A 14377-nucleotide genomic window follows, 5' to 3' on the forward strand; every position below is an offset into this window, starting at 1 on the left:
AAAAAAGTTTTGTTAGGCTTCCCCTACAAGGTGATAAGCAAATCAATTAAGATGCACTCCTCATAATGTATAAATAACTCTTTTTCTATACTCATCTTAATAGAAGAAAACCATCCTCTTTCCAAAAGCATTTTTTTAAAGTACAATGGTCATATATATATATATATATTTTTTTTTTTTTTTTTTTTTTTTTTGTCTTTTTCCTTTTTACCGGTACCGGGGATCGAACTGATGACTGCCTGCTTGCAAGGCAGGTGCTTATGCCGCTGAGCTAAGTCCCCAGCCCCTTGTGGTCATATATTTTTAAAAAATTATTTTTATCAGTACATAGCTGCAGTGCATGATGATTACAATCATTTTGGGAATTGATACATGTATATCCTACCTTTAAAGAAACAAAATCTTTTGGTTATTGTTCTTCCTACTCAGATTCCTTTGTCACTTGTAACAAACTTTGTATTTCTCAGGGTGTCATCCTTTACCTTTTACTCTTTATGCTTTTCCTGAGATGATAATCACTGCTATGGTTATATTTATCACAAGTACTTTAAGACTCAGAAATCTTTAAACTCTTTTCTCAGGTACAAACCTAAAACCTACTTAATTAGCTTCTGGAGATGCCCATTTAAATGTTGTGTAAGTTCTGAATTTTATTCTGCCTAAAATAAATTTCATCATCTTCTTACCCAGGCTGGTCTTCTTCCTGGAGCTTCTCTCCATGAATGTCATCATTACCTACCAGGTTAGTCAAACAGGAAGCCTGGAGATTACTCTGCACTTATACCTTCTCCTAACCCTCCCACAAACTAAAGGTTAAACCATTTGATTCAAAGCCTTAACAACTCTCTAACCATTCATCTCTCCTGTCTCTCTTATTTCAAGAGTATAGCTTTATATTATCATATAAACTATTATAATCACCTACAATTGTATTAAAGGCTTTAAAAATTTCTACAGAAAAACCACAATTTTCTAAACCATGAAATTATCATTTTCTGCTCCTCCCACTTTTGTTTCTTTGTTTTTGTTTTTTGAGAGAGGGTCTTATTATGTAGTTCAGGCTGCCTTTGATTTCACTATGTAGCCCAGACTGGCCTTAAACAAACCTCCTGCTTCAGCCTTCTGAGTACAGATTACAGATGGGTGCTGCCAAGTTTGATCACTGTTTTCCCCTTTGAAACTAACACTGTCACAAAATACACTTTAGGAAATGTTAATCTAAAGAAAATATTACTAATATACAAAATCTTAATAATTATAAAATCACTATTATTTTTAGCTTACATACGACTACCCACCACGATGATTTTTGTTCTCTTTGAGCCTATCTTAATTTCATAATAAACGCAGATATATCTATTTTCAAAATGCTATCTTCAGCCTTGTCAAAGTATCTACCTTATTTTCAATGATGTAAAGTTGTAAGATTTAGATATGGCACAAAATAAGAAAATCAAAGATATTGACAATAAGGAAAATATATTAACTGTACCAGAATAGAAATATACTTAAAAATAATCACAAAAGAGTTGAATATAGAGGTGTCAGGCCATTACCTAAGGAACAAAAGGGCCATTTATAAAACCTCTAACTAGGGGACAGGAACAGATTATCCTACAGGCAAAACACTGAATACTATTTCAGAAAGTTTACTACATCATATAGGTACTATTAGGATTTCATATATTTACCATTACTGATTTTTATTCCTAGAATAGCATAAAACCTGTAATAGCCTGTAAGCATTCAACAAATATTTCCTGAGTGGACAACTGTTATCACATTTGATAGTTTTAATATTACCTGACCTTACTAGCATTGAGAAATATCTTCCCTTTAATTTAGAAAGCAGTTTCTAAGAGTTTTCTAGATACTAGCAGAGTTAAGGAATGAAGCAGAGAAATTACAAAGTAACAAGTAGAGATACTAGAACAAAGTTAGGAACTCTGATGCTAAAGAAATCTTGTTAACCTGAAACAGGAATCTAGGTGATTCTAAAAGTAACAAGGTTCTTGCCACTACTTTCAAAATGAATTATGGCTGAAGACATATTTCAGAACAAATCCTTTATGGGGAAAACTATATTTCTTATTTTATTTTACCTAGTGTGTAATATTGTATCTAACACATAGCAAATGCTCAAAATACATACAATATTGGCAACATCAATAGTTAGGACATGGATATCTCTTGTATCTTCAAGAAAGTTTAGGCTTTTTAATAAATGAATAAAAATACAGTTAAGATTATTCTGAGGCAGGACGATCCTTGTGAGTTTGAGACTAACCTAGGCTACAAGGAGAGCTCAAGACCAGCCTGAACTGCATAGAGAGACCCTGTCTCAAAAAAAAGACCAAAAAAAAAAAAAGTATATTTCATACAAAAAATAAACCAAGAAATGGAAAATACCTAAAGTAAAAAAAAATTTTTTTTTTACATTTTTACTTATTTGGGAAGAAATCAACAATGTTAACGAGTCTTTTATGGGAAAAATATGATTCTGCTCTCCATGTGAACATACAGATGGGTCAGAGCTAGAGCATCATACTAAAAGCCAAATTGGGGGCTCTGGACTAAAAAAATTCTACGTATTGAAAGTCCTAGGCATCAACCTTAATAAGCTTCAGGTTTTTAATTCAAAAAATAGGGATTTGATGACTTATTTTATAAAACTATTAACAAAATTAATTTTATGTGAAGTATTTAGCATAGTGCCTCCCACAGAGAAGGCTTAATAAATATCTGCTCATTTGCTTCCTCTTTGAAGAAAAAAATCTGTCCAGTCTTGAAACAATAACTATATTTTTAAATTTAGAAGAAAAGTGATGAGAACAATGCTGAAAACAAATGTAGCATTTATTTCGTAAATATCAACAGTGATTAAAGACTGAAAAAGACCCTGCTTTGGTGGGGCAATGACTGCCTGTGTCAACATAACCTTATGGATTGCCTGTGTTACCCATTCTTTCAACCCAGACTGTCACAGAACAGTAAATGATTTCTTTCTTTCTTGGATGTTTTTTTCTTTGTGAAGTTTACATACTATCCAATGACAGATGACAGAATAGGCTCTTTCATGAATTATTGGTTTTTTATAAGCTTTTAAATCAGCTTTGGATAAGTTTTTAAATAAACTTTTTTATTTTGCTAACAAAAGAAAAGTCTCTTCTATCTATTCAAACATCTAGTTGGATAACAGGTTATATAGCACAAGATCATTAAAAGATTGTAAACTAGTCTCTTGGGATAACATTTTTTTCCTTTTCTAAGGAAGATAAAATCATTCACTTTACATAAGCATACAGTACAATAATGAAAAATTACTTTATTTCTCCAAGGTCAGAATTACAGTAATTTTTTTGATTAAAATTGTAAGGTCAAAACTATCACATATTTAATAAATTTTACTCTTAGTTGTATAAGTATGTGGGCAATCAGATATATTGCTCCTTGTGCAATCTCAGAAAATACTTAGATGCAAGATTAATCTTTTTATTAAATATTTTTAATTAAAAAAAGAAAATTGGCTGGGGATTTAGCTCAACAGCATAAGCTCCTGCCTTGCAAGCCAGCAGTCATGAGTTCGATCTCCGGTACCAAAAAAAAAAAAAGAGAGAGAGAAAATGAAAATGTTATATACACAGCAAAGTTTAGTCATAGGTATTTTTGTTTCTGCCTATAGTATCATAAATATTGTTCCAACTATACAAATTTAAGGCAAAAATTTTGTTTTTACATTAATAATGCCTTCTCCTAATTAGAACTACTAAAATACCTAAATAATGAGAATAATAAAGTCTTTCAATCTGAGTTGACCTAAAACCTAAATTTTTTCAAATGAAAATTAAAAAGAATATAATTATGTGGTCAATTTCTGAATAAGAATTTTTTCTAATATAGAACAATATATACAATAGAACATTATATAAAATTTGATTTATAAATAATCTCTAAATTATAACATCATATGTTCAGCAATATTTCAAAACATTTAATATGTAATTCTATATAACACTATTATTTGGTAAGTGATATAATAGGCTAAATTAATCCTAAAATTATTCAAGTAATTTGATACGCTGATTTTTAGATATTACTGATGTAATTTATTGAGCAGATACAGTTATTGATTAATGATGATCACAATCAAACTGGGATTTGATATAAGAAAACAAACTGTTTCAGTAAGATCTCCATTAAAGTGGTACTGCTGTTGTTTTTAGTGCTGAAAAGTTACAGTAGTTTTGCTAAGTAAGGCAATCACATTTTTCTTTTCCTAACTCATATAACATTATCTGAGATTTTAAAATATTTATTATCTCTATTCCTGAGCAAGAAATAAAAATAATATTGTTTTTAATTAGGTCAAACCTAACCCCTCATAGCAAGTATAGTCATATGGTCGTATAATCAATTATGTGCTCTGTTACTAGATTATCTGGATTTGACTCTTGGTTTTAATTCTGAGGTTGTACAAAATTTCTCTGAAGGACTGTTTTCTGGGGAGGAGAAAATGATAATAATGCTATCATTCAATGAATTAATAAATATTAGAGGGTTTAGAATGAAGCATATAAAGTGTCATATAAGAATCAGTACTCATGCTAATCACAATGACCATGACATTTGCTAAGATTTAAGAAACTTGTGCTATTAAGTGAACAAACAAAAAACCCCAATTCAATATAGAAGAATCCATATTATGGACGTCTTCTGACCTCATATTGTGTACTAGGCTCATATGCATACCTCCTACCTCAGGTGTGGCCATATTCCAATGGTGCTCAAAATATTTAAGCAGTATTTATTTCTCTAGTCTCTCTCTAGGCCAAAGTCCTATGAAAACTAAAATTCCTGGAACACAATCAAGAATGACTTCAAAGGAGAAAATCACAGACTATAGGCACCAGAAAGGTATTAGACATGTATACTTAACATGTCAATGCTTCTACACTGGCAAATTCCAGCGTAAACCTAAAGGAGATTCCCACTGTCAGAGCTGGTACAGAATACAGGTTACAAACTGGCCTGCTGAAGTTACTGGTGGTAACTAGAAGGCAGGATGGGTGGGGAAGCAAGGATATGAGTAGGGGATGGAGACTAGAATGAGCACTAGAGTGGGAAAAATCTTTAAGTACCTTGCTGAATTAAGCATTAGACCTCTATGTTTTGAATCACAGGAAAGTCAGAAAAGTTTCTGAAGACATGTTATAGTGGGTGAGCAGCACCCAGAGAACTCCAGGCAGAGTTTTGTTCACCATCAGAATGGAATTATTTTATCCAGTTTTTAACAACAGAGATATGATGACATAACAGTGTCATTACCACTTTGGAGGACCAAAAAAATGAAGCTAATGACCAACTAACTTTGTGCAACAGTTACAACTGATAATTTAAGCCTATTTTATTCCAGTTTTACAACTGACTATAAACTGCTAGCTACATTCAAACTCAGCAAACTGTGGATACATACACACACAGAAATCCAACAACTCTTATCACATCTAGAATGGGAATGGGAAGTTATTACTACTGGAACCTAAACTTACAATAAATTAGTTATTAATAACACAACTTTATATAATAACTATATAAAGTACATTGACCTACCATATTTTTGAGAGAAGAGAATTCTTCAAGCCATTTTATTATTTCTTGGAAGTCAAATAATTTGAATCTATCTTTTATAAACTTACCTGCCACTTTCTCATCTGTTTCCCTGTTACCATCATCTGAATATCTTGCAAAGTCTAAAGAATCAAGAGTACTGATGCTTCCAGCTCGATCTGTGATAAAGACAAAAATAGCAGAATTAAATAAACAGATTTAAATTTTTTTAAAGGATTAGAATGCAAATATCAGACAATATTTCCAGATAATAAAGCCATTAATCTAAGTTCTAAGATGTATTAAACAAAAAGGTAAAGACGCCCAGACCAAATAATCCACTTCAGTGTTACAAAGTTTCCCTACCCAAATCTCTGACCGCCACACAATCCACACATAAAAAAGCACAGAGAAAGACAAAATCACAAAACAGAAATCTGAACAACTATTAGAGGGGCAGACTCTGAAGATTTAGTTTTAGTTATAAAGGAACAAAGATGGAGGCAAGAACTAGTGACCATGTAGATAAGTAAATATTATTTAATCTGAAGACTGAAGAGGGAAAAAAGATCTAAAGAAAATTAACAGAGTCACAGCAACCTGTAAGACAGTAAGAAAACAACATGTAGAAGTTAGAGTCAACAGTAGGTGAGATAAAAGGGGAGGATAAAGACAGCAGAAGCTTAACCATATTATGATCAAATTGCTGAAAATCTAAAGGGAATAAAAAATATTAAAAGGACACCAAGAAAAACAAAACATGCGAGAATAATGATTAGTACAACTGCTGATTCTTAATTTAAAAAAATTGATGAGTACAAAGGCACCCAGATTGAAAAGAAGTAAACTACTGTTTACACAAAAATCAGATTTTACAAAAGTAAATTAGGCTCATGCCATTGATCCAGTGCTGTGGGGACCGGCAGGAAGGGGCTCTTGCTTCCTCCATTAAGGAGCTAGGGACCAGACCAATGGGAAAGCCAGCAAGACAGCAGGATGCCAGCTGGAGTGCACACAATGGACAGGCAGGACTAGTGACTTCAAAGCAACAGTAACAATAGGAACCAGCAGGTGATAAGTTAGGGTGAACCAGCTTTGTGCTTGCAGTAAAGACAAAAAGACACAGACTACAAGTGGGTAGGTAATACCCACTTTTCATTTCTTTTCCCTATTTTTTTTCTTCTCTCTTTTCCACTGTGAATTCCTGTCACAGAAAACAAATACTATCCTCCAAACCCAGAAGCAAAGATCAGATCCAAATCCAGCACAATCTACCTGCAATCTTAACTAGAGTACACATTCTGGGATCAGACCAGGACCTAATACAGAACCCTAGACACTAGAGGAATCTCACTACTTTTATTTTTCGCTGTCTAATGGGTTTCCTCTTGGTAATCTGCTGAGTTGGTGTGTTTTGCTTTACAGTTTATTTTTATGTTTTTTGTTCTTGTTATTTTCTATTTATGTTTTTTCCCTTTTCTTTTCTCTTTTTCTCTTTGCTCTGTTTGGCCCTGTTATTTTTCCTCCGGTATGTTGTTTTGTGTGTGTGTGTGTGAAATAATTAGCCTTTTTTGCTCTTTTCCTTTTCCTTCTCTGTTCTATATTCCTTTCCTTCTTGTTCACAATTTAGACCTCTAAACTTTCCCTTTGTATTATTCCACTCATTCTCATGCTCACTTTCAACTGCTTCACTTGATTTTATGAAACTTTCATGTGGGTAAACACTGTCTCATCCCTTTCTGTTCAGTTCAATACTCCTAGGCTTTCTCTTCCAACCCCTCTCTCTTGTATCCTACAATTACCCAAAACCTGGATGATCATCTTTTTACCACTAAATTTGTACTCCTTCTATATTTAACCCCATTCACCTCTCCATCCTACCCTCTAGTCCTCTTAACATCCCCCCAACAGGGTAAAACCACTCTAATAAGTGGGAAGAATGTTACAGGCAAGTTCCTGGTATAAGGTGGATTATATTATATGACAGCAGAACTTGCTCCAATGATTAGATATAAGGCTAATGGTTACAATTTGTCAGTAGCTAGGCTGTGCTAGAGTTTATTGGTATTGCTAACCATACTGTTTTAACCAGGATGCCATACCTGTCATAATCAGTTTTTCCCCTCCCGGTATAACAATACTGAGATTGCAAGGGGTCATATTCATCAGCACAGTCCAGCATCAATGGAATGGGCCATGAGTCAAAAAGTAGCAACTCCTGGCTGGGGATTTAGCTCAGCGGCATAAGCACCTGCCTTGCAAGCAGGCGGTCGTGAGTTCGATCCCCGGTACTGATAAAAATGAAAAAGACAAAAAAAAAAAAGTAGCAACTCCACATTCTTAATATATTGGGAAGGTAGGTTCCTGGGGTAAACAGAAAGACCAAGAACCACCTATATCTAGAACATATCCTTGAAAACCAGACATCACCTAGGAAAGCCTCAACAAAAAGGATAAAATTATCTAACATAAGAAATTGACAAGCATCAAGATAGAAAAAAAAAAAAAAAAAAAAAAAAAAAAACAGAAAATAACAAGAGTAAGAGCCAAAAAGCAACCTCAAATGCCCAGCCAACCCAGGGTAAGTCTGGAGCACAGAGACAGAGGAAATCAGAAGCCAATCACTAGGCGTCTCTGAAATGATAGCAGCAGAAGTGAAAAAACAAATGGAAGAGGCCACAGAAAAAGAGGCCATAAAAAAAATATCTAAGGTACAAAAAGAAGTAACAATCAAAATGAAAGAAATTAAAGTAGACACAGATTTTAAAAAGTAGGTTAGGAAAACAATGGAAGCCATAAATGCCCAACATACACAAAAAATGGAATCAATAAAACAGATCCAAACAGAAATCCAAGAGACTAAAAACCCCACAGAATGTATACGCAACAGATTAAATGAAGGGGAAGACAGAGCTGTCAGACATAGAAGACAGGAATGTGACTAATGACCATGAAAAGAAAGGGATTTTTAAAGTAGTAAGATCAATACAGCAGTTACAAGATGAAGCAAAGAAGAAAAATGTACAACTGATTGGGAGTCAGTGAAGAAGCTGGAGACAGAGCAAATGCCATTAAAAATCTCTTCGCAGAAATGATGGAAGGAAAAAAAAAGAAATGACAGAAAACTTACAAAACATGGATACAGAATTTGACATATAAACAAATAGAGTATATAGAAATCTACATAGCCATCATCAAAATAAATCTACCCCAAGACATATAATAATCAAGATTCCAGAAATTCAACATAAAATATTAAAAGCAGCTGGAGAAAAGAAACAAATCATCTATACAAGAAAGCCCATCAGAAACACAGCAGACTTCTCAACATAAATCCTCAAATCAAGGAGAACTTGAAGTGACGTACTTCAAGTCCTAAAAGGAAAGAATCTCTAACCCTGCAAAATTATCTTTCAAGTTCAAGGGAGAAATAAGATACTTCCATGACAAACAACTGAAGAAATTCATGACCACTAAACCAGTTCTACAGAATGCTCTGAAGGACACATTAGAAAGAGATAACAAGGACCACAAACACAGGAAACCAATAGAAACCAAATACCAATGGAAAGAAACTGCCAAGTAGGGCAAGTGAGCAATTAAACAGGAGAAAGTCAGTGAATCAACAGGAAAATAACATGAAAAAGATACGCTAAAACATATTAGTTATATCATCAATGTAAATGATCTCAACTCACTAATGAAAAGAAATAGACTGGCAGAATGGATCAAGAAACAGATCCATCAATATGCTATATTCAAAAAACATATTTAACTCAAAAAGAAGCTCATATACTAAAAGTCAAAAGATAAAAAACAATCCTCTGTGCCCCAGGAACCCAGAAAAAAGCAGCAGTAGCTATTCTATTTGCAGACGGTGTAAACTTTAAGCCAAAACTGATGAAAAGAGATAAAGAAGGTCACTACACACTTATTAAGGGAAAACATTAAAGAGAGAATCATAAACATATATCCAACAAACAGGAGTGCCCCCAACTACATAAAACAAATATTAACAAACATGAATAACTAAAGACTAACAGAATTGCAGTGGGGGAATCTTAATAACCCACTCTCACAAACAAATCAACTAGAAGAAAAATTAACACAGAAACATCAGAATTAAACCCATCCTGTGAACAAATGGACTTGGTAGATGTCTACAGTGTTCCATCCCAAACATCAGAATGTACATTCTTCTCAGCTGCCCATGGGACATTCTCTAAAACAAACAACAAGACCACAAAACATAAATGTAGAGGAACTCAAATCATTCCTTGCATACTATCTGACCACTACAAAATGAAACTGGAAATCAACAACAAAAGAATTCATAAAAACTACACAAACACATGGAAATTAAATAACACACTTCTCAACAACCAATGGATCATCGAAGAAACTAAACATAAAATTACACAGGATATACAATTAAATACAATACAATTAAATAATAATGCCAGTACAACATGCTGAAACTAATGGGATGCACTGAAACCAGTCTGAGGAGGGAAATTTAGAGATAAACTCTCACATCAGGAAAAAAGAACAAGATCAAATAAACAACCTAATGTTGAACCTCAAGCTTCTAAAAAACAAATAAATCAAACTCAAAGCTGATATGAGGGAGGAAATTATAAAGATAAAAGCAGAAATTAATGCAACAGAAACTAAAATAATACAAAGAATCAACAAATTGAAAAGTTAGTTCTTTGAAGGAATTAATAAAATTGATAAACCATTAGTCAACCTAATCAAAAAGAGAAAAGAAAACATACAAATTCAAACAATTAGGAATGAAAAGGGGGAAATCACAACAAATCTTACTGATCTTCAGAAGATCATCAATACATACTATGAGAACCTATATTCTAATAAGATGGAAAACAGAAGAAATGGACAGATACAGACACAATCCAATTGCCAAAACTAAATCATGATGATATAAAAATTCTAAATAACTCAGTATCAGTCAATGAAACTGAAATTGCAAAATTTACCAACAAAGAAAAGGCAAGGCCCTCTGAAAAATGAGATCAAAGAAGGTAACAAAATGTAAAGATATTCCTTGCTCTTGGATAGGAAAAATCAACAAAGTGAAAATGGTCTTATTACCAACACAGATATATTTAAGGCAATCCTGATCAAAATACCATTACTGTACCTCACAGATCTAGAGAAAACATTCCTAAAATTCATTTTGAAACAGAAGAGACCTACAACAGCAAAGGCAATCCTGGGCAACAAAGGCAAGGCAGGAGCCATCACTTCAAGTCCCTGACTTGAAATTGTACTACAAAGCTACTGTGATAAAAATCAGAATGGTATGCAAAAAAGCAGACCTGAGGATCAGTGGAACAGAGAAGATCCATACACAACTACAGCACATTAAACTACCTTATCGTCAACAAAGGAGCCAAAATGTTCACTGGAAGATAAGACTCTTCAGTAAATGTTGGTGGAAAAACTAGCTTTCCACACGTGAAAGGCTAAAACTAGAACCAGGTCTATAACCATGCACTAAACTATAGTCAAAAGGGTTCAAAGATCTAAATACTAAAACAGAAACATTAAACAGACTGAAAAACAGGTAGAAACCTTAAAGCTATAGGTATAGGCAAGGACTTCATGAACAAAACCGAGACCTCATGGGAAATACAACAAAGAATGAAACAAATGGCATTTCACATTCTTAAAAAGCTTTTGCACAGCAAAAGAAATCACCAACAAGAAAACACAACCCACAGAGCTGGAAAAAATTAAAACCAGTTGTACCTCAGACAAAGGTTTTATTATATCTAGGACATATAAAGAACTGAAAAAAAATTGACTCCCTTAAATCAAAGACTCAATTAAAAATGGGCATCTGAAATTGAATGCACACTTCTCAGATGAAAAAATACAAACGACAAATATATGAAAAAATGTTCAACATCGCTAGTCATTCAAGAGGTGCAAATTAAAACAACACTGACACTGATTCCATCTCACCCCAGAACAAATGGCTGTCATCATAAAATTAACTGATAAGAAATGCTGGTGGAGCTGTGGAGAAAAAGTAACACTTCACCACTGTTGGTGTGAGTGCAGATTGGTGGAAATCAGTGGAAATCAGTGTGTTATTTCTTTAAAAACAAGGATTACAAGTCCCATTCAACTCAGCTATTCCTCTTCTGAGTATCTTCCTAGAATTTAAAAATATCATACTACACTAATACACATGTACTCATATGTATAGCAGCACAATTTGTAATAGTTAAATCTTGGAAACAACCCAGGCACCCATCAACCATAGAATGAAAAAAAAAAAAAAGATGTAGGGGGGGTATATATATATATATATATATATATATATATACACACATACACTACTCAGCCATAAACAAAGATAAACTTTTATATAGGTAGATAGACTTTTATATAGGTAAATGTATGCAACTTGAGATCATACTGGTAAAGTATAATAAATCAGACCCACAACTGTACACATATTTTCTCACTAGTGTGAGAATTTGAAAGAATAAACAAGATCCAAAATGTATAACAGATACTGTGAATAGAAAAGAAACTGTTGAAAACTGTTGAAAGAGGAAAAACTATGATGGGAAAAAAGGAAGGAAGGGAAATGGTAAAAAAAAGTATATATATATATTTTTTTTTATATATAAATACACAAGACAATTAAGATAATTACACAACTGTGCTGGGGGCTGGCCACCCATGCTGCCCCATAGGGCAATTTCATGGGCTGTTCCTCTTTTTTCTAAATACATATGGACTATGGCTTTCTCATACAACATAAATTGAGGAATTGCAAGAGACGACATGTCTCAGAATGCCTGAGATGTTTTATATGTCCTTTTACACAAAATTACACAAGATGACTGGCCCCATGCTCTAAGAAAAGGAGTGTGCCAGTAAGAGAAATATTGGTTTTCAGGGAAGGGAGGTATTAAATATGTGATGTGGCATTACCTTCTGTCCTTCTTAAGAAGCTAATACCAGCAACTGGTTTAGAAAAGCTTAATCTGATACTATGAAATTTTAAAAATTGAAAAGCCAAAATCACCTCTCTTAAACAGTTACACAAGAAAATGTTTTATCACTAGAATAATCTAAAGATAGGTAAGTTAATCACTAAGTGGCATTAGAAAAAATGTAAGTTTGTCCACAATAGAAAATAATTTTAAGCCTTTTTTGGTACATAAATAAGGACTAGTAGTAACAAGACAAATCTTTACTCCTGAAATGTGCTAAGGAGCTTAAAAAGAAAGAACCTATATTACTAATAACAACTTTGATAACCACCATAATTTTATCTATGTTTAAACAATGGAATTACATATTCTACAAGTAGTATTTTTAATGTTTTATGAATTTTAGCAGCTCAGAATATTTAGGGGAATTCTGTCTTGAAATTTGCTGTAAATGGTAAAAGCTATACATCTGTACATAACTACAAATCAGAAGGCAGAATGATTAATTCTGTTAGCTCTGAGCCACTATATTAATTCTAAATTGTTGAATGCATAGAGTATTTGGCCATCCCAATTTCAACTACCAAATGATTAAACATGAATGCCAAATGTCACCCCTAAGTCAGCCTAACTCTTTGTGACAAAATTGGGTACGTTTAAGTCATTAGATCTATAGTTGATGCTAATTAAAACCTCTCGGTCATAATTTTAAATAGAAGGTAGGAGTTCTGTGTTAAAATTAATTTATTTGTACCCTATACTTGAATGGTTTTATGATTATCCCTTATTTCCTTTCTTGAAATAAAATATTATAAAAAATATTTTATAATGAAATTTATCTTGGTTAATTAGAAAAAGGCAAGGTAATTATTGTTTTTACCATAATTTAGAACTCACTAATTTGTAGTTTTATATTCCTTTTTAATCCATTCGATGGAGAATGTCAAATCTTCTTCCAACTGCATGTTAAATCAATCCTAATGTGTACTCAACATGTAATAAACATGGGAACAAAGTTCAGTTCTATTAGTGAAATGTTAAAAAAATAGTTACACCACTGGTTTCTCTTGAGGGGAAAGTTTCGTGGTAGTAATTTTCTGGACAATATTTCATGCCTATATCTTGTACTCTGAACAACTACTATGAATATAATAATACACAATATGTTGATTACTGTTACTGTTACTAGCCTGTTTTGAAACTTTTACTGTTATTTCTTACTTTTTCCTGTTTAAAATGGGGGAAAAAAGCAATATTCCAAAAGTATAGCTAAGAAAATAATTTCTTTTCCAGTAATATAAAAAATAAAACACCACCTAATAAAAATAACAGAAATGTAAAACTTTGATAGCAATTGTAAAGTACTAAAAGAAATTAATGATGGCCTTAGAATTAGGAAGTCGTAATAGTTGCATAATTTTGTAAATATACTAAAAACTATCAAATTGTTCAGTTTAATAAAAAAAAGACAATACAAATATAGACAAAAATGTGAGGAATTTGCAACCTTCATATCAAGATAGCGAGGGCATAAAATTGTACAGTTACTTTAGAAATCAGGCAGTTTCTGAAAAGGCTAACATATTAATATAGGATCCCTACCATTCCATTTTCACTCAGGAGAAATGAAAATATACAGTCATACAATATATTATACACGACTGGTTTCAGTAACATTATTCATAATGGTAAAAAAGTAGAAAGAATCATGTGTCTATTGATAGAGCACTAAAATATATTATTCATCTATAGAATGGAATGTTATCATTAACTAGTAATAGTGATGATACATT

At 32.8% G+C, this 14377-nt stretch overlaps 1 protein-coding gene across 11 annotated transcripts in view; it reads right to left on the reverse strand.

The window, feature by feature from the left end:
- Positions 1 to 14377, reverse strand: part of Relch (RAB11 binding and LisH domain, coiled-coil and HEAT repeat containing) — a 112714-nt gene that overhangs the window by 84995 nt on the left and 13342 nt on the right. For all 11 annotated transcript variants that reach the window (XR_010041373.1, XR_010041374.1, XM_063231516.1 and 8 more), the window contains exon 2: positions 5697 to 5786. Coding sequence is in view for 9 of the 11 variants with exons in the window: in XM_063231516.1 (XP_063087586.1) it covers positions 5697 to 5786 (90 nt within the window). In the remaining 2 variants the exon portion in view is untranslated. The remainder of the gene's footprint in view (positions 1 to 5696; positions 5787 to 14377) is intronic.

Source organism: Cavia porcellus, unplaced genomic scaffold (genome assembly GCF_034190915.1).
Source record: "Cavia porcellus strain 051 isolate PalLab524CR breed Dunkin Hartley unplaced genomic scaffold, mCavPor4.1 scaffold_20, whole genome shotgun sequence".
In the NCBI taxonomy this organism is placed as follows: domain Eukaryota; kingdom Metazoa; phylum Chordata; class Mammalia; order Rodentia; family Caviidae; genus Cavia; species Cavia porcellus.